The 20,264-nt window shown below is 50.9% G+C and overlaps 1 protein-coding gene and 1 long non-coding RNA gene across 2 annotated transcripts in view; one reads left to right on the top strand and one right to left on the bottom strand.

Moving 5' to 3' along the window:
- The window catches only part of WNT7A (Wnt family member 7A), a 61,053-nt gene that overhangs the window by 667 nt on the left and 40,122 nt on the right, over positions 1–20,264 (top strand). Inside the window, exon 2 of the mRNA XM_047743619.1 lies at positions 4,966–5,192. Coding sequence (XP_047599575.1) covers positions 4,966–5,192 — 227 coding nt within the window. The remainder of the gene's footprint in view (positions 1–4,965; positions 5,193–20,264) is intronic.
- On the bottom strand, positions 1,032–18,637 carry LOC125108191 (uncharacterized). Its single transcript, XR_007129836.1, has 3 exons — positions 18,607–18,637; positions 13,345–13,475; positions 1,032–1,565 (listed from the first exon to the last, which is right to left on the bottom strand). It is a non-coding gene; the product is annotated as an uncharacterized LOC125108191 (long non-coding RNA).

Genomic DNA, 20,264 nt, shown 5'->3' with positions numbered 1-20,264 from the left:
AGTCAGGACGACAGCCGCTCCCAAGGAGCTCAGACCCCAGAGCCCGAGAGGACCTCTGTACACAGAGGCGCGGACACAGCCTCTCCTAGGGACAGGGCAGTCCCCGGGTAGCAGGCGGGGCCGGTCCTTGCAACGGGGAACAGGTACCTAGAGGGAGGGACCTTCGCTGGCACAAACACAAACCGCTGCTCAGATCCCTGACGCCACCCCGTTTCCAAGAACCCTCAATACTCCTAGAGCCCTTCCCCAGGCCAAGGGGACAGCGCCTCCCATCCCCAACGCACACACACAAAGGTGGGACGAGAGATGGCCCTAGACACCCAGAGAGGCAACCTCCAAGAGCCAGCGCCAAAGAGAGGAGGGCCACCCCGCCCCCCTAAAACCGGGCACCGGAGTCCTCTGGCGCGCTGAGCAGCCCTCCCTGCTGCACTCCAGCATTTCCACGGAGGTGGGGCCCGGGGCGGCGCTTTGGCTGGAAAGTGGGAGGCGGTGGCTCAGGACGCGTTTTGGAGCCGAATTTACAGGGCCAGTCACCCTTTGTACTTAGGAGATAATGCGTGTGAAGTACGGAGGGGTAGGGGTGGGGGGGCTTTAGGGTTTGATAGAGGTTCTGGCGCTAAAGGGCCACCTTGGCTGGTTTCACAAAACCTTCTTTCCCACCGCCGGGGATTGGGGGGAACCTCCCCACAGCCCGGCTTTGGGGAGGCGGCCGGCTGCGGGGGCTGCAGCGAGTGTGTGTGTGTCTGTGTGTGGTAGAGCCTTTGTGTTTTGCAACTATCACTCCTCCCCTTTTCCCACCCCGCGTCTCGGTAGCGGGCATTTCGCAAGTTGAACGGCCGTGGCTGCAAGCAGGTGCGCGCAGAGCGGACAAGGCGGTCGCCGGCCGCGACCGCGGACCGAGAGGCAACCGCAGGCGGAGAGGCGGCTGCGGGGCTCGCGCGCTGTCTGCCTGCAGGTGTGTTTTAAGTGTTATTGATTCGTCCGCGTCTGGGTGGCTTTTTTCTCCCTGCTTTAATCTTCATCTTGGCCCGCGCCCCGCCGCCCCGCGCGCGTCCAGCATCCAGGAAGCTGGTCGGGCTGATTGGCGCTGGCCGCGTGAGGCTTTATCTTCTTTTTAATTAGAATCGGGGCGGAGGGACCAGGGAAGGGAGAGAGAAAGGGAAAACAACAGAAAATAACCTCCCCTGGCTGCCCCGTCCGCGGGACCTCCCGCCTGCGCGCAGAGACCTCGTTGGCCCTGCGGGGGGTGGGGGGGCGCTGCTCAGGAGGGAGGGAGGGAGCTACGGAGGGCGCTGGCCTTCAGCCCCGCAGTCGCCCTTTGGGGAGGAGAGAGATCCAAGTCAGGAAAAGGAATTGCAGGGTGAATTTGGCCCCGGACCCTGCTGCTCCCTGAGCCTCCAGGTATCCATCTGTAAAATGGGCATGAGGGGTAACGTCCCAAGGTCCTCAAGAAGCCTTCTGGCTCCCCAGATGTGCCTAGTTCCTCCCTGCCAAGGGCTGATGGCAGGGCATCTGTGGTATTCTTACTTGATGTGGCTCGTTCCAGCGACTCAAGCACTGTCCCCCTGTAATAATCAAATCCCACAATAACAAAAACCACAAAGCAGCACATTAATTGAGTACATACTAGGTGCCTGGCACCTTTTGAAAACTTTCCGTGTTTTAACACATTTCATGTTCACAGCAACACTGTGAAATGAGGACTAAAAATCAATACCCTCCTTTTAGAGGTGAAAAAGCTGAAGTACAGAGAGGGGATGCAATTTGCCCAAGGCCGCACAGCTAGAAGGCCAAGGAAGCTTCGATGGCACTCTAGGCCTGAACTTTTAGCTGCTAGACAACTGTTCCTATGAATTTTTTTAAATATTTTATTTATTTATTTAACAGACAGAGATCACAAGTAGGCAGAGAGACAGGCAGAGAGAGAGAGAGAGAAAGGAGGAGAGTGAAAGCAGGCTCCCCGCTGAGCAGAGAGCCCAACATGGGGCTCGATCCCAGGACCCCGAGATCATGACCCGAGCCGAAGGCAGAGGCTTAAACCACTGAGCCACCCAGGTGCCCCTGTTCCTATGAATTTTTTAATCTAATACATCATTATACTCTGTTGGGGTGGGAATTCCCTGGCCGTCAGCTAGGGCTTAACAGGTTCTCGCTGACTTGTGGCCCAAACATCTCTGCTTAATGATCTTTCCATGCTGCCTCTTCCTCAAACATTTCAGACATTCTAGCTCTAGCCGTGTTAGACTCTCTTTCAGTGGCTGAGATGAATGAATGAGAGCTCTAGCAAGGCTTCTGTTTCAGATCGGTGACCCACTAGCCTCCAGATCTCAATCTCTGTGAGCCTCAATTTTCAGATATGTGAAAGGGTGAATCCTGCCCACCAGGCTGTTTAGAAAGGTCACATGTATCCCATGTTTGCAGCAACACTTACGCTCCTGCCTTGGCATGGTAGGGTTGCTGCAAAAGTTCACTGGTGCATTCGGGGCGAATTTGGGCAGGCACATCTGCTGTGTCATGGGCACTTACCTTGAGTGATATTTTGGAAACTCCATAGTTCACCCATTCATCATCCATTCATTCAGAAGCCATTTAGTGAACCAACAGACATCATCCCTGCCTCCAAGAGCTCATAGTCTAATGAGAAGGACAAGTGATAAACAAAGTGGGCACACAGAACCAACCACGGTAGAAGACCATAAGTAATCCAGAGAATGACATAAACAAAACAGAGACTGTGATGCCAAGTTATGAGGGGTGAGAGGATGAGGCAGATTCCTGTAGCTGGGGTGGTCAAAGAAGGTGTCGCTTGAAGTCCCAGGATTGATGGCAAGAAGCCAAGCCTGTGAAGCTCAGGGGGAGGAGAAAGATTCCAGGGAAGGGGATCAGTAAGGACAAAGGGCAGGAGGCAGGGAGAGGGCTGGTGTAAGGCAGGATTGAGGGAAATAGGGTAGGGACCGGTCAGTAATGTGCTTGGAGAGGAGTGGGGGTCACCTCTTCTCCTTCACTCTGGGTACACAGATCCTCGCTTTAAGAAATTCCAAATCCAGGGCGCCTGGGTGGCTCAGTGGGTTAAGCCGCTGCCTTCGGCTCAGGTCATGATCTCAGGGTCCTGGGATCCAACCCCGCATCGGGCTCTCTGCTCAGCAGGGAGCCTGCTTCCCTCTCTCCCTCTGCCTGCCTCTCTGTCTACTTGTGATCTCTCTCTGTCAAATAAATAAATAAAATCTTAAAAAAAAAAAAAAAAGAAATTCCAAATCCAGTACAACTTCCTGTAGCTGAGTCCCAGGATGGAAAGTGTGAGGCACTTTGCCCAGGGCTGGCTGTGACCTTCAATAAATGGAAGCTCTCTCTTATTATTATGTCCAGAATAAGGCATCAGAGGTGAGGTCTTCTCTTTAAAAGCTCCAGACATGTGGACCATCTTTGTGCAAAGGAAGGGCTACCTGCATCATCAGGGTCGTCACTGGAGCTTGTCTGGGGTTATCTTGATATTAGGAAATGGCCCCACCCCCCGCCAGATACCCAGGAGTCACACTGACGCCTGTCTTTCCCTCATACCCTTCCCAATTCCTCCGCTCAGCTCCACCCTTCAATCAGCCCATCAGCAAGTTTGGTCAGCTCCATCTGCTGCCACCCCAGCTACTGCCAAGGCCAAGCCACCACCCCCTCTTCCCTGTCCCTTCTCCATGCTCCTGCTCTGGCACCCCGCATCCCCACATTCCTCTCCCCTGTGGGGCTGGAGGGATGGGATCCGGTCAGTTTCCGGCATACAGCCTTTCAGTGCTCCCTGATGCACCTGAGAAAATTCTAGCCCTTTCTACCAGATTGTGTCTTCAGACTCTCTCCGTCCCTGAGCCCTGCACCAGATTCTGTGGGATCTTTCTGCTTGCTGCCCCTGCCATCCCCTACCAAGAAATTGGCATTTGCTCTTCCCTCTGCCCAGATTACTCTGCCCCAGACCTTCCTATGACTGGTTCTTGGCCATTCAGGCCGTGCTGCACTGCACCTCCCCAGGAAGGCCATCCTTGACCACCCCAGCTAAAGTGTCCCCTCTCTCTTCCCTCCCAAGCCCACTCTCCTCATTTACGGCCTCCTCGTTGACTTTCCTCATAGTGCCTACCATGGTCTGAAATGGTCTGTTTTATTCTTTTGTGAAATGGGTGTGGTCTCCCTCCAGAACTCCTGGAGGGTAGGCCCTTGCCTGTCTCCCAGCAGAGTGCTTGGCACCTGCGAGATAACCAATATCTACCTGCACAGAAGATGAAAAAAGAAGACAAGAGCTGTATGAAGAGTCATAGGCCTCCTTTAGACTGATCATGCCTGGAGTGGGGTACACAAGCTCCATGGGCACACAGAAAGAAAACACCAGACCTCCCATTTACAATTACTTTTTGAAGATATAGATCATACATATTGGAGAGTATATATAACATGTACAAGCAGTTGCAATTTTTTTTTTAATGTGTCCCCACAACCTTTCAGGGCCACTGCTGCAGGAAACTGTGATTATCGTCCCCTTGCTTGCCTTTGCAGTTTGATCCCACAGACATGATTCCTAAACAATAATGGGTTTTAGTTTGCATGATTTTAAATTTCATCTCAGTTGAACCCTACCATAAATCCGAAGGCAACTTGCTTTGTGCACAATGTCATATTTGCAGCATATGTCATCTTTTTTGTGTGTATAGTAAAAGGAAATCAGGCCTCACTCATATTGACTATACATTCTATGCAAGTACTGATATGGATTACAAAATGAGTAATTGTGGGTTTGGGGTGCAGTATCAAAAAGTTGGGAGACCCCTGCTGGGAGCAATGGGGCGGGGGGGCTGGCGGAGGATAGTATGATCAGTATGTGTGTGGGAGGAGTGGGGACAACAGCCTCAGATACCCTGGGAGGGCGTGGAGGCCGTGCCCCCACCTTGCTGGCCTAACACTCCGTTTCTCTGTGTCCCCTTGCTCCAGTGGCTTCTCCTCGGTGGTAGCTCTGGGCGCGAGCATCATCTGTAACAAGATCCCGGGCCTAGCTCCCAGACAGCGGGCAATCTGCCAGAGCCGACCGGACGCCATCATCGTCATAGGAGAAGGCTCACAAATGGGTCTCGACGAGTGTCAGTTTCAGTTCCGCAATGGCCGCTGGAACTGCTCAGCACTAGGGGAGCGCACCGTCTTCGGGAAGGAGCTCAAAGTGGGTATGTGCTCACCCAGACAACTTATGCAAGGTCTTAGAGGCTGTGGGAGACCAGAATAGCCTCAGGATCCCTCTGCAAACCTCTCACCTGCCCCATGCTGCAATGCTCCCAAGTATGGGATCTGCAGGTGTCATGACTTGAATCAGGTCTCCTGGGGAGGGTCGGCTCTCTAAGTCAACTCCAGACCACTCCAACCACCTATGGCAAAGTTGAAAACCAGCAACCAGTGGCCTAAAGGCTAATCAGCTGATAAAGCACTGATGTTTCTTAAGTCGAAGTCCAATTTTTAAAAAAATAACTTTTCTACCTCAAAGTATGAATTTCTGGCTTCTTTTTAAAACGTGGCAGATCTACTGATAACTTACGTATGTGCCTACACAGTTATCAGGTGGTCAGGCTGAGAATGAATATTCCTTTAAATGGAACCCCTGCCACAGTCCTCACCACTCCCTATTATCACACAGTCCCCTTTCATGACTCACCAGGCTACTGTGGACATTTGAATTTGCAAACCTTGTTCTGTGGGAATTGTGTGTTGCTCAGGCATGCATACATGGGACGTGCATCTGTGTGTGTACACACATAGATACATGCACCGAGACATGTGTCAGGTCACACTTTTGGTTTTCAAAGCAGTTATGAAGAAATCCTGGTGGAAAGGCGGTTGGTCATTGGGAGGCCTCCATATTTGTGGAAAAGACCATGTTTTGTGTTCTGCTTGTGTGTGTCTGGACTATGGGGCTGGGAAGTCCACAGGCTTGCTGCCAAGCTGTGAACTTCCCTGGAAATAAGTCTGCCTCAGGTCTCTTTGGGCTGCAGTGGCTCACCGAGCCTACTGGATAGCACTAAAGGCACCCCCCGCCCTGAGTTCTCGCTCTCCCTCAGCCCCAGCATCAGTAAATTCAGTGGATATTGAAAAGATTCACCCTAAATCCAGCCGTTTCTCTGTGTCTTTACTTCCTTCCCTTCCCATCACACAGCTGGCGCCTCTGGGCTCCCCAGCACCGCAACCCCCCCACCCCCCAACTCCCCACCCCACCCCCTGGCATCCCGCTGCCCCCTGGCTTTTCTGGAGACCTTCCTGCAGGCAGGGTCCTCCTTTGTAAATGAAAATGAGGTCATGTCATTTTCCCTGCTTAAAACTCCATGGAGTCTTCCTCTCATTTTAAAGCACTGCTGACCTCTGCCCACTTCTGCTCCCATCTTTCCCCTCCCCCCCGCCCGCCCACCGGCACACCACACTGTGTCCAGCCCTGGGTCCCCAGCACCACACATTCCTTCTGCCTCAGATCCTTTCTCACAGCCAGCACCCCAGAACGCCCCTCGTTCTCTGTGCAGACCTCTCTCTCACGGCCTCTGGGCCTCCCTTGATCACTAGGGTCTAAAGTCCCCTCACACCACGAAGCTTCAGCTCATCAGCACTGTGACTCGTTCCTCACCCCTTGGGAATGCCAGCTCCATGAGAGCTGGGCTCCCCGTCGCACTCATCACTGGGTGTTTCCTTCCTCCTTCTTGGTCCTCTCAGTCCTGAGCGGGTCTTGTTTGGTCACCATCTTCTGTAGGCACCTGCTTATTCACTCCTGAGGGGGACAGACCCCAGCTTCACGGTGAGGTTGGCAGGGAGCACTGTGGCCTCCTCTTTTAGAACTTCTCTTCACACCGTGTGCCCTTTCCAACATCTTCGTGGTTAGAATTTTGCCTTGTCCCACCTGCCCTTCCTTCTCCCTCTTCCAGCCTCAGGGCTGACTTTTCAGGTAGAGAACGGGGGCCCAGAGAGAGGGCGGGGCTGCCCTGGCTCATGCCAGGAGGTGGCATCCACACTGGGAGTCCAGTTTAGGTCCCTGAAATCCCTGTCTTGGGAGCCTTCTGTGGGCACCCATGGTTTTTCTGCCTTCTCTTGCTCACATTCCCCAGTCCCATGTCCCTGGGACCCAGGCCTGGGCTCTGGCCTTATTTTAAACTTGTGTGTTGCTGACATATGAGATGTTCCAGATGAGGAAACAGGCTCAGAAGGGACTTGTCCAAGGTCATTGAAATTTAGTGACAGGGTGTCCTGGGACTGGGATGATGGCACCCTGGAACAGCCTGCAGTCTTGGAAGAACCAGCCCCATAGCCTGACATTATCACCATGCATTTTGGGGGTACAAGGGGGGGCTATGGTGCCAGGAGCCCTGCTGTCCAGCAGCCCTCCCAGCTGACCAGAGTTGTAGAATTGAAGACGTCCATTGCACGTTGAGTGGCCTCAAGGAACCAAGGCAAAGAGAGGAGCCTAAGAAAACCCAGGGCGTAGCAGTGGTAGGGGCGACAGGCCCACAGGCCTGGAAGTGACTGGGAGCCAGGTCCAAGAGGCATGTGGCATCAGTCTGACCAGTTTGAACTCAAACTAGGTGGTGGGAGCCATTGGAGAATTGGAGCAAAGGCGTAGCTGCCAAAGTAAGGTCATTCTGTATGAAATAGCCTCTATTCAATGATTTTTGACCTGCAAAAATGGCAACATCACATGATCCAGCTTAATAGTTAGTCATTCTGGAAGGCTCATTGAAGAGTCGCTATAAAATTCATTCATTTGTTTAACTCATATGTTCACCAAATATTTACTGAGTGCCCACCATGGCTGGAGGCTGCTGTTCCAGCCTGTTTGGTCAAGGAAGGCCTCTGGATTCATGAGGGAGGTGAGCCATGGGCATGTCTGGGGAAGGGCATGCTGGGCAAAGAGGATAGATGTGCAAAGGCCCCAGGCAGGAACATATTTGGCTGTTTGAGGACCAGTGAGAGGGCTGGTATAGCTGGAGTACAGTGATCAGGGGGGAAGAAGAAGTCTCAGAGGTCAGAGAAGAAGCTGGGAGCTGGACAGTGTGACATCTGTCAGGCCAAGTCAGAGATTTGGGTTTTCCTCCAGTGAATGGAGAGCAAGGGAATGACAGGATCTGACTTTGGATCTAGCAGCCTTGCTCTAGCTGCTGGGAATAGAATGAACTATGGAGGGGTCAGGGTGGGAGCTAGGAGTCTGGTCCAGTTTTCCTGGCAAGAGGTGACACTGTGCCGTGAGTGAAGTTCTGCTTTGGTAGTGATGCTGAGGATGGGGGTAGGATTGATGACCTGAATGCCAGTTAGGAAGGAGTTACTCTGGCCTGGAACCTGAAAGGTGGTAGCTGTGGAGCAGAGGACGAGGAGGCCCACATAAGACCCCCAGGGGTCTGAGAAGTCACTTCTCCTCTGAGCCTTGGTTTCCTCATGTGTAAACATACCCTGCTTGAGGACACCTCAGGTTTTGGCTCCTGGGCTCTTCCTCAGTGCCTTCAGGGCTCTTGCCCTCATGGGATTGCCTCTTCCTGGCAATGACCAGCCAACAAGCCTGCCTTTTGGTGAGGCATCAAGAGTAAGGTCTTTGACTTTGGGAAGAGGTCTGGCCATCAAGGCCTCACTCTGGATGGCAGGAAACATGGCATCCCCCTGCAATCCCACAGTTCTACTTACACCTCATTGGCCAGAATTCAGTCACATAATCACATCTAGCTGCAAGGGAAGCTGGGAAGTGTAGTCTTTTATTCAGAGTAGCTCTGAGACCAGCTCAGGGTCTGTGACTGAGGAGGAAGAAGGGGAAAATTGACATGGGGGGCTACCCCTTGGCATAGTTATCCATCTCATGCTGAGACCCAAAGCCTCGCCTTCTACCACTTCCTCAGCCTCCACTCTGGTCTCTGGCTCTGTGTTTCATGGCTCTGTCTCCCCTCATGAATGTTCTAAATTTTACTGTCTGTATCTCAGGAGAAGGCCATGGGCATGTACCCAGCAAAGCCTTCTTGCATGCTAGAAACGGAAACCCAGTTCAAGCCTTCTCATCAGGCCAAGAGGGTAATTTATGTCTGCTTAAGTCATTGCAAAGTCAGGGATGGTGCTGACCCTTGGAATGGTTTCTACCAACCCCAGAGCGGCCTCTTGGGGCAGCCAGATGGCTCTGAAAATGCCAGAACCACAACTTCCAGGTTCTAAATTTGTGTAAAAAAAAAAAAAAAGCATTAGCCTTTCTTTGGGGGCACCTACAGAAGTCCTAAGGTCCATCCCAATGGGATCAGCTAACAGGACTTGACTTTGGGTCATGTGTCCACCACATGCCCAAGGGCAGCAGTGCTTTTGTTGGCCAGACCTGGGAGCCCCACCTAGACCACCTCTCAGGGGAGAGGGCCTGCTCGTGAGTCCATTAGCCAGCTCAGGCTTCTGTAACAAAGAACCACAGACTGGGCAGCTTAGTCAAAGATGCTCCTTTTCTCACAGTTCTGGAGGCCAGAAGTCCAAGATCAAGGTGTCAGCAGGTTTGATTTCTTCCAAGGTCTCTCTCCTTGGCCTGCAGATGGCCATCTTCTCCCTGTGTCACATGGTCTTTCCCCTGTGCATGCCCTTGATGTCTCTGTGTCCTAATCTCCTCTGTGACAAGTGAGCTAGACAGTGGAGATGGCCTTTGATCTGGGTCTTAAAGGGTAGGAAGAATTTCACCAGTGAATAGGGTCCCTGGCTGACATGGAGCAACGACATGGAAGTTAGATTGCTAAAAGGATCTTGAACACGGGTCTGCAGCCTCTGGAGGTAGGGGGGTTAGTAGTCTCAGATGAGATTGTGGGTCAGCTCTTCATGGGTCTTAAATGCCAAGGATTATTAAAATGCTGTATGCGGCCCCACATTAGCTTTATCGCCTACTACCTAGTGTGGCCCTTGACAGCTTGAGAAGGCATTCACTCCCTTCAGCCTTTTCCTTTCTTTTTTTTTAAATTTATTTATTTGACAAACAGAGATCACAAGTAGGCAGAGAGGCAGACAGAGAGAGAGAGGGAAGCAGGCTCCCCGCTGAGCAGAGAGCCTGATGCGGGGCTTGATCCCAGGACCCTGGGACCATGACCTGAGCCGAAGGCAGAGGCTTTAACCCACTGAAGCACCCAGGTGCCCCTTTTCCTTTTCTTAAATAACACAACGAACCCCCCTCTTTGAATCTGCCACACAACACAACAACTAGAACAAGAATGGGTAATTTACACCCCCTCCTCTGACCATCCCTGTGTACCCCCTGCCTCTCCCTCCTGAGCCATGCTTTCTCCATCCTGAATCTTGGGTTTTCCATTCCTTGCTTGTTTTTGTCTGTTTTATCATATTGATATAGTTCCCAGAAAGAAATTATTTGGTTTTAGTTGTATTTAATCTTATAAAGAAAAGACATCACTCTATATCCAATCTTTTGGATTTACTTTTGTCCCTCAATAGCAATAAAACCCATCCACGGTGTTCCTTCGGCTGTTGTGGATTCCTTTTGGCTGCAGTAGTAGACTCTGGTCTGTGCTCCCATGCTTTTGGTTGTGAGTCATCTGGGCCACCTCTAAGCATTGGCTTGTCACATTGCCACCACAGGCCCCTTTGTGCACGTTTCCTGGTGCTAGTGTATGCACATTTCCCTTGGGTATATACGGAGGAATGGAATGGATGGTCACAAGGTATGAATGTCAACCTGATTTCCACAGTGACTGTGCCAAGTGCCACTCCTGCCAGCCTGTGGTGTTGATCCACAGCTTCTCCAACACTTGGCATTACCCAAGACTTCATTTTTGCCTAGGGAACAGGCATAAAACGCTTTTCCACTGCTGTCTTGATTTGCATTCCCCTGAGAAGTAATTCGGGTGAACCCTCTTCCTGTATTTATTAGCTGTACATGTTTTACTCTTCTGTAAGTTGCCTGTTCATGCTTTTTGCCCATTTTTCCATCCAGTTGTGTGTTCTTTCCTCGGGTTTGGCCATCATGATTGTAGTATTGAGTCATAGCATAGGGGAGCGAGGCTGAATGGGGCAGCACCCCAGGGGTGGTGGCTCATGTGGGGCTTCACTCTCCTTTCTTTTGTCTTTTTGTTGAGGATCCATGGGGCCAGGCCCTGTGACAGCCCTGCCTCATGCATAGCCTCATCTGTCCCCATGAAAGGAGGTCTGTCTACCTCCATCTTGGGCTCTGAGCAAGGCGGAGGCTGACCAAAGTCACATGGCTGTTTTGTGGCAGAGCTGAGATGGGTAGTTAATTCCCTTATTCTGGAAGATTCTTCTATTTTTGTGAGCCTGCTTGACTTCAGATTCTCCAAGCTGACAAGTTTTTGAGAACCTCGTCTTGTGGCTGGGCCATGTGGCAGCCAAGTGAGCACTGGCATCAAAGTCACACGGCTGGGTTTCCATCCCAACCCCACCCCAGGACTCTGAGAGAGTACCTCACTTTCCTATCTCAGTCTGCCCATCTGCAGAATGGGGGAGTTGCATGACCCACCTTGCCAGGTGCCAGCCTTGTGCAGGGTTTAAGACCCTGGCACCTGTAGATTAGGGCCATCAGAAAGCATCCCTTTGCCCCTCCCAAGAGATTCACATGATGTCTTTAAAGCACTTACCACTCTCAGAAGTGACATTGCTTACTTTTGCAAGGATGTGTCCAATATCAGTCATCTCCCTGACCATGGGGGTGTCCATGGAACCCAGGCCTGTCAGTCGTCTTCTCCTGGAGCACCCCCAAGGCCTGGCACACAGTAGGTGCTCAGGAAACTCATAAAGGGATGAACCACCCTGAAGCTGCTCTCTACCCTGTGTGCCAGCAGTAGCTCTGAGCCCCTGAGGACAAGGCCTGGGTTCTTCTTTCTCTTCTGCCTCCCAGGTCTGGGTTGTAGCTCCCTCATGGAATCACTCAGTTCCCTCCATTGTGAGTGAATGCTTTTCATTCTGATCCCAATCCAAAACAGAACATGCATTCCTGGTCTGTTGGGCAGAATGGTAGGTTCTATCCCTTCCTTCCCCTCCTTCCTCCCTCCCTCCACCAGCTTCTCTGGAGAAACATAGGAGGGTTGGTTGGATGATAAATTGGGGAGCTCAGAATGCTGTGCTCCCTGCTCAAGCTCAGCTACAATGGCCACCCACATATTAAAGGCCCTGAAAAGTCTTACAGACAGGAGAGCAGCTTGAACAGGCTTCCCCTGGAGGGTCCATTCATTTCTGACCTTGGACTAATAGACCATCTGGAGGAGCTGCTCTTCAGAGGCCCCAACACACCCACTCTGGGGATTCTCACAGATTGACCAGCCTCCTAATATGGGTTTGGACCTAACCAGGAATTGACCTAGGTGTATTCACTCACCAAGTCCTCTGTCTTTCCCCAATGGCTAGCTTCTGACATTGGCATGTGCAGTGAAACCTATCCGAGTAAGCATTACCCTTGAAAGTCCCTTGAATCAGCCACAAAATTTCAGAATACCTGGTTTTCTACCATAAAACATTCATATGAATGTATAATATATGGGTAGTAATGCCCACTATAGAAGAGTATGCATCTAAAATATAAGTATATACATTAGAGTTCTTTTGTTTTTTGATTCCACATATAAGTGAGATCATATAATATTTGTCTTTCTCTGTCTGGCTTAGTTCACTGAGCATAATGTCCTCAAAGTCCATCTGTGTCATCACAAATGGCAAGAGTTCCTTCTTTTTTATGGTTGGATAATATCCCATTTTCTATCTATCTATCTATCCATCTCACATTTTTTAATCCATTAATACACTTAAGGTACAACATATCCATTGATGTCTACTTAAGTTGTTTCCACTTCTTGGATTTTTTAAAATAATGGTACAGTGAACACCAGTGTGCAGGTATCTTTCCAAGAGAGCTATTTCATTTTGGGGGGGTATATATCTGGAAGTGGGATTGCTGGGTCATGTGGTCATTCTGTTTTTAACTTTTGAGGAAACTCCATACTCTCCTCCATAGTGGCTATGCAAATTTACATTCCCATGCATATAGTATTTTCATTTCTTTTCCCCTAGGTGATTTTGGTTGAATTCATATAATTTATTTATTTTTCTTTAAAGATTTTATTTATTTATTTGACAGAGAGAGATCACAAGTAGATGGAGAGGCAGGCAGAGAGAGAGAGAGGGAAGCAGGCTCCCTGCTGAGCAGAGAGCCCGATGCGGGCCTCGATCCCAGGACCCTGAGATCATGACCTGAGCCAAAGGCAGCGGCTTAACCCACTGAGCCACCCAGGCGCCCGAATTCATATAATTTAAATTCTCCTGGGGTCACACACCACAAACGCTCCCTCCCTGCTCCACTGTTTGTCTACCTATTCATTCACTTACCTGTCCCGCAGATACTCTCTAGAATCTTCTGCGTGGTAGACTGATGAATCGGCCACAGCCTCCTCCCTCAGGGTGCTCATGGTTTGGTGGGGACAGACAGCAAGGCCAGGGCTGGAAATGGGCTCCGGAATCTGATAAGAGAGGAGAGGGCACTGGGCAGAGGACCAGGTGGACTATAGGTGGGCTGGTCTACAACTGAGGGAGGGAAGGCTGTGGCAGAGGAGAAGTAGTCAAGATAGGCTTGCAGGTGTGACCCAGCACGGAGCCAGTGTATCCAGAGGGACCCAGATTCCCTGGACTCTAGGATATACAGTGCAGAGGGCAGAAAGGGGCTTCAGAGAGAGTAGGACATGAATCAGTCCAGCAGGGCTTTGCCTGGGAGGGGAGCTGTTGGAAGAATTTCTTTCCCCTGTGTCAGGGGAGAGACAGGATGTGGGAAGATAATCACATTCTTAGCACATAGAGAAATTTGCAATGTCCCCAGCATCATTGTCAACAAAGGAACGGTGATTTCCCGATGTGTGCTCCTGGGGATGGCTGCATTCTTTTCCAGATACTCACGGCCTCCTGTTTGGTACTCCCCCGCCAGAATTTTTCCAGGGATGGGCACCAGTGACCTAGGATTCAGGCCCCAGGAGGGGATTACCACCTTCCTGTGTCTGCAAACCAGGTGACTCGGAAGCATTTCTGGACTTCTGCTCCGGTGGCATTTGTCACCACTTCTCGAGAACAGTCACTTGAGCAGCTCTCCCTCTCTCCCTGGAGTGACCTGCTGGGCCTCAGATCCCTCCTCTGGGAATCCGCCCCTCACACAAATGGCTCCGTCTTTTTTTGCCCATTTTGGGCAGTGAAAGAGACTAGAGCACATGTCTGGTGAGCTAATGGCTGCGTGGAGAGACAGATTCGAAGGCCTTTCCAGTGAAGGAAAGAGACAGAAGCAAGGGGCGGGCCAGCTCCACTTTCTCGGTGCCATTTCTTAACAATACGCCATCTTGCCCCAGCGAAAGACCTATTCTTTCCCTATTCTTGCTTAGAAGCAGTGAACAAAGGACTTTTTGTCTCGTTTGCATTTTTTTTGCAAGCCTCAGTTCATCCTGGGTTTTAGCCCTCCTGACGCTATTCTTTGAGATGAGTCTTTTGTTCTAATGTTCTCTTTCCAGCTCTCATATGGTGGACAGGCAGACACACACACACACTCACATGCTTACACGCTTTTACACGCACTGTCATTCATTCAGCGACTGTGGACGCTTCTCAGAGAAACAATCCTGCTCTCCACAACCTACTGGGAAGGGACAGAATTCAATTCAGCACAAAGTGAGTAAAGTGAAGGCCCTGGGCCACAATCAGAGGGAGGGACGATCAGCAAGTTCCCTCAGGGAGGGGACCCTGCAGCTGCATCCTGAAGAATTGGGTTAACCAAGCATGCAGCTTGTGAAAGCTACTGTTTATTGATCCCTTACCTGGTGTGGACCGAGTCTGTCATGAGCTTTCGTTTTTTTCACCATCCAAACAACCTTAGAAGGTCCCTGTATTCCCAATTTACAAAGGAGGAAACGAAGGCCTTTGAGAGGTCAATTAACTCACTCAAGGTCCTGCCACTCGAACCCAGATTTATTGGTGTCCAGAGCCCTGCTTCTAAGCCCCAGCTACATTTGCCCATCACCAGGCAGATGGGAAGAAGGGCATGTCCAAGCTGAGGGAACAGCACACACAAAGGCACGGAAGCAGGAGGGGCAGACGTTGACACTTCGTGGATAGTCCGGAGGTGTGTGCCTCGGGGGGAGGAGAGACCCTTGGTTGGATCTGACGCAGTTGGATCCAACTGCACAAGCCCCTCTCCCAGTTTCTAGCTCTACTGACCTATTATCTTAACTAGCCTCAGCCCAGACAGGTACTCCCTACACCCCCGATTCTTCAATTGTTCACCAAGAGGCTCTGTGTGTCCTCTGGCTAGAGACAGCCAGCTGTGTGGCATTCTGAGCCCAGAAGGGCTGTGAGCCGCCATGCTACGGGACTGGCAAAAGCAGCCTTTTTCCATCTGTATATTTTCCAAATCATCATATATTTCAGCTCGTGTCACAGCAGATTGCTCACTCTCTGACCCACTGGCTTTAAATAGCAAAAGAAAAAAAAAATACAATGCACTTTGTGGTTTCCAGTAAGATACCGTAAATACACCCAGATAATATTCCGGTGCAAGCCATTTACAGCGATTGCACAGGGCGGTGGAATGGAATCTTTTGGGCAGACTGGTTCATCAGTTTATTTCCTCTGTACCCGCTGGGATCATTATGGAGCTGGGCTGTGTGGAGGGCATTAGCCAGACTCCCTGTTTTCCCTCAGTGTTAACACAGTGCTTTACTGAGCACCTTCTCTTTACCCAGAGGCTGCATTGACCCTTCACGGCAACTTGCCAGTGTCCTCCTGGTGGTTCCTATTTCACATATGGGCAAGCTGAGACTCAAGGAGACAGAGTCCTTGCTCGGGGTCACCCAGCTGAATAAAGAGTAGAGAGGAGGGACGGACAAGACCCATCTTATCCAAGCTTTGAGCTGAAGCCAGCCACTGGGGCTTCCGGATGGAAAATTGACCTGCACCGAGAGTTAAGGAGGATGGGGTGGAGGTGGGGGGAGAGTTAAGGAGGAATGGGGTGAAGGTGGGGACCCCATGCGGGAGCCAGGAGAGCCTGAGTCTAGTCCCCCTGGTCTCATTGAGTCACTGGTGACCTTGGTTGAGACTCCTGGTCTCCATGAACCTATCATTCCAGGAGGAACCCATGGGCTTTCTCTCTGTGGCTCTAGCAGTCTATTTTCTGATTCTGGGGACATGGGGAGCCTCTGTGCAGGGCAGGATGGTGGACCTAGCTTCAGCTCCCCTGTGTTTCTGGTTTACCTGCTTCTGCCATTGGTTAGATCATGCCATGGTCATCACATGGGCCTGGAGCCCTCTGACTCACAGTGAGAGCCTGGCCCCTCCGAGCCACCCCAGTTGCCCCCTGCTCCCAGCACTGCTCTGTTGTATGTTCGTCAGAGTCCTCAGCTGCCACTGAGTGATGTGATTTTGTTGTCTGTCTCCCTACGGAGGTAAGGCTGTGTCTGAATCTCTCCTCTCGGTGTCCCCAGGCCCCAGTGCTTGGCAGCTAGTAGGTGCTCAAGAAATATCTGTGGAGTGAAGGAACATGGCACATGGCTTGATCAAAGAGATTTGGTGGAGGTTCTTCCTCGGCTCATGGGTAGAAGGGACAGATGGATAGTCTGAGCAGAGAGGGGTAGGTCTGTTCTTGGAGGGCACGTGGTCAGCAATGGCCAAGCCCAGTGTGTGCTGCTCACTGGCTTTGTGCAGAAGACCCGCGAAAGAGCCGGGGCTGGGGTCAGTAGGACTGAGTGGGTATCATGGCCTTGGGGCAGGAGAGTGGGTTGGACTCTGCAGCCCAGCCAACTGGGTTTAAATCCTTGCAGGTTGCATCACCTCTCTGGACCTTAGATTCCCCATTTGTAAAATGATGACCATAATGGTCCACACCTCATTGGATAGTTGCCAGGATCGAGTTGATCTATAATGAGTGCTTAGGGAAGAGCCTTGAAATTAGTAAGCATTTTTTTTTTTTAACTTTGCTATGGTTATTATGAACTGTGCCATTGGGCATAGTTTCTGCAGCAATAAAACAGATATCCTAGACACACTCTTGCAGATGTCTCCTAAGAGACAAACAAGGTGGCATTCAGGAAATTACCCAGCTGAAGGGGCTTCCTCATGCAGATGAGACAGAGGCTGTGCTGGGAGTCCCGAGCATGGTCAGGGTCTAGAGCAGTCCCCTGGAATGGCTGGAGACAGCAGGTGACCTTCAAGTTTGCATCCTGGCTCTGCCTGGGTAAATCCCTTTTCTGAGCCTCAGTTTCCCCATTGATAAAATAAGATGTTGTTACTCATCTGGGATGGGTGCAGGAGGCACGAATGGATAGGCTGTTACATAGCCTCTCACCCTGGGAGTGAGGTTTTAAGATTTTGGGATCCTTGGGGCACCTGGGTGGCTCAGTTAAGTGTCTGCCTTTGGATCAGGTCATGATCCCAGGGTCCTGGAATCGAGCCCCACATCGGGCTCCCTGATCAGTGGGGAGTCTGCTTCTCCCTCTCCCTCTGCCCCCCAACTCATTCTTGTTCTCTCTCTCTAGTGCTCTCTTTCAAATAAATTTTTTTTTTAAAAATCTTGAAAAAAATTTAAGGGTCCTTTTCTACATTCTTCCTGCCATCAAAACCTGTTCTTAGCTTAGCAAGCCATCTGATTTCAGTGGTCTTATAAATTATTTGTCGATACGTTTTAACTGATAACAAATGGCATTTTGATAAGCATCCATGCCTTAAGCCAAAGAAATCTCTGTTACCCATGGGCTTTCAGATGCTTCAAAAAGCCAGGAAGGGAGGCGGGTGGGACTGAGAAAGGACACTTGGGCCTGGAGTCCCGGTTCTGGCCAGTTTGTAGGTGTGGGGCCTCAGTGAATCACATCTACCTCTCAGTCTGTCTCCTCCTCCGTAACACTGTGGGGAATGGTGTCTACCAATGGGGCTTTTGGGAGATACCACACAGAGAGCCAAGTGTGGGTCTGGCCCATAGTAGGTGCTCAGCGCCCTTCTCCCCCCACCGCAAAACTCCACAATCCCCCCACCCCAGCCTCTGGCTAATTCTGTGCAGATATTCTGGGGGAGTAGGCTGTCAGACCCTCTCTGAACTTCACCTGGGGTGGTTTTCCTAAGGACTAGGTACACTTAATTTTATGAAGTGCCTAGCAGGGCGCTTGGCAAATAAGCCCTATAAAAAGGTCACGTGGTTGTTGGCCACTGTTTGGAATCTTCATCCATCCATCCGTCCATCCATCCACCCACTCATGCACCCATTCATGCAACAGAATGTACCACGTACCTACTATGTGTCATTCTTGGGACCCAATGGGGAATATGACAGAGTGCTTGCCTTCAAGGAAATTTATACTCCAGTGGGACAGTGGGAGTGAGAATGGTGTATGAGGAACAAATGATCAACACATAAATCTAAGATGGCAGGAAGGGCCATGGAGAAAACTAGATTAGGGGTGGAGAGAGTTTCTGTACCTCCCTCCCAACAGTGTGCCTGTAAGTTCATCAGTTATCATCACTGTAACACTCACTAACATTTAAATACCAGGTGGTATATATTTCCTCCTACAGAAATAGGTAATACTAACAGACATGGACATGGAGGGGCAGAGAGGTTAAGTGACTTACCCAAGGTCATCCAGCTTCTGGCAGGGTTACAACTGGAATGAAAGCCTGCTCATTCATTCATCCCTCACATCTTGTGGTGAGAGCTAAAAAAAAGGTGGGGGGGGGAGTGAGCCAGACATTGTCCTTGTCCCCTTGGGAACCCAGAGCGTGGCTGAGCAGAGAGACAGACTAGGCCGGATCAGCCCCATGCACTTGCCTCTATGTGAGGCTGTCTTGACCTTCAGGTATCACGGAGCAAAATGGGGCTCAGAAGTAATAATAACAAAAACAACCATGATGTCTGGCATTTCCTGAACACCTGCTACATGCCAGGCTCTGTGCTCAGCACCTTCCCCTTGTTCTATGATTCAGTCTACTTACATAGCTGATGATGCACAGATGCTGTCGTTATGCCCATTTCACAGAGGAAGCAACAGAGGCTTCAGGAAGTTAACAGACCTGATGTGAGTTATGCAGCCTGCCTGATGCCCAGGCCAGTATCCTCAGTGTTCAGGTGGGTGGTGGGAAGAAAGGGAAGTGGGACTGGGCAGTGCCAGTCTGATATTGGCGGGCAAACCCAATGTCAAGGTCAATGTCAGGGGTTCACAGTGACCCTATAGCATCCAGAGGCATTGGACTTGAGCAGCCAATACCTGGGTTCCTGAGAACTTTGAAGCCACAGAGTTGGCTTCTCTGGGGGCAGTAGATGCTGAGGTGAGGGCTGGCTTGGCAGGGAGGGGAAGGCCTTGGCCCATGATGGGACTTCACTCTGGTGTGGGGGTTCCACCTTGAACTCAGGGGAGTTAAATGTGTCAAGGTACAACTCCCCTTCCCCAACCTTAAGGGAGGTGCCTGGGAACTGAAGCCATGTTTAGGTAGCTGTCAGTCCGTCACCGTCTGCATCGCTGTGTGCTGTTCAGGGGGCTCAGAGAGACCAGGGAACCATCAAGCACAGGGGTTAGAGCAGCCCTGCACAAAATTACCAGGAAGGGTGCTGGTCCTGCCCCTCCTCACCATACCCCTGGCCCCACCCCCAGGGAGGAGTCTGGAAGAAGGGCAAGGCTCAGATGACAAGCCTGACTCCCCGCCCCCTCCTTAATTTGCATGCTCCATTCTTGGTCTGATAAAGCAGACCTAGTCTCCTTTCAGCTTCCGGAGCCCGCCAGCTGTGCCCGCTGCACCTCAAGTCATTTAAATCCTGCGGATGTTCTTGATCTCTATGAGGTGTCTAGAAGCCGTGTCTGCAGCTCACCTCTGCTGCCTATTGGATAGGTGGCCTGGACAAGCTGGACTTTTCTCTTGGCCCCTGTTCCTCCAACCTCCCCAGCCTCTCACAGAGAACAGTTACTACCATCATCAATAGAAATTGTAATACATCTAATATTGGGGGCTCCTTCTTCATACAAGGCTGTGTTAATGCTTTACCTTTATTAGTTTTTCTCATCCTCTCAGCTACCCTAAGAAAGTGGGTGGTTACCATCCCTATTTTACGGCGGAGGAGCTGGAGCACAGAGAGTTTAGGTGACTCACCTGAGGTCGCACAGCTGGCAAGTGGTGGAACGGGGAAGACCCCAGGCCCCTCATCCTGTTCTCTGTATACGCTCCATCTGATGATTCTTTTCTTTGATGTCACTGAGGGTCTAATCGCACTGTTGGCTGTCTCCAGTATATTATTTTCT

The sequence above is a fragment of the Lutra lutra genome, chromosome 1 (genome assembly GCF_902655055.1).
Source record: "Lutra lutra chromosome 1, mLutLut1.2, whole genome shotgun sequence".
Classification (NCBI taxonomy): Eukaryota; Metazoa; Chordata; class Mammalia; order Carnivora; family Mustelidae; genus Lutra; species Lutra lutra.
This window is presented reverse-complemented; position numbering and strand designations above follow the sequence as displayed.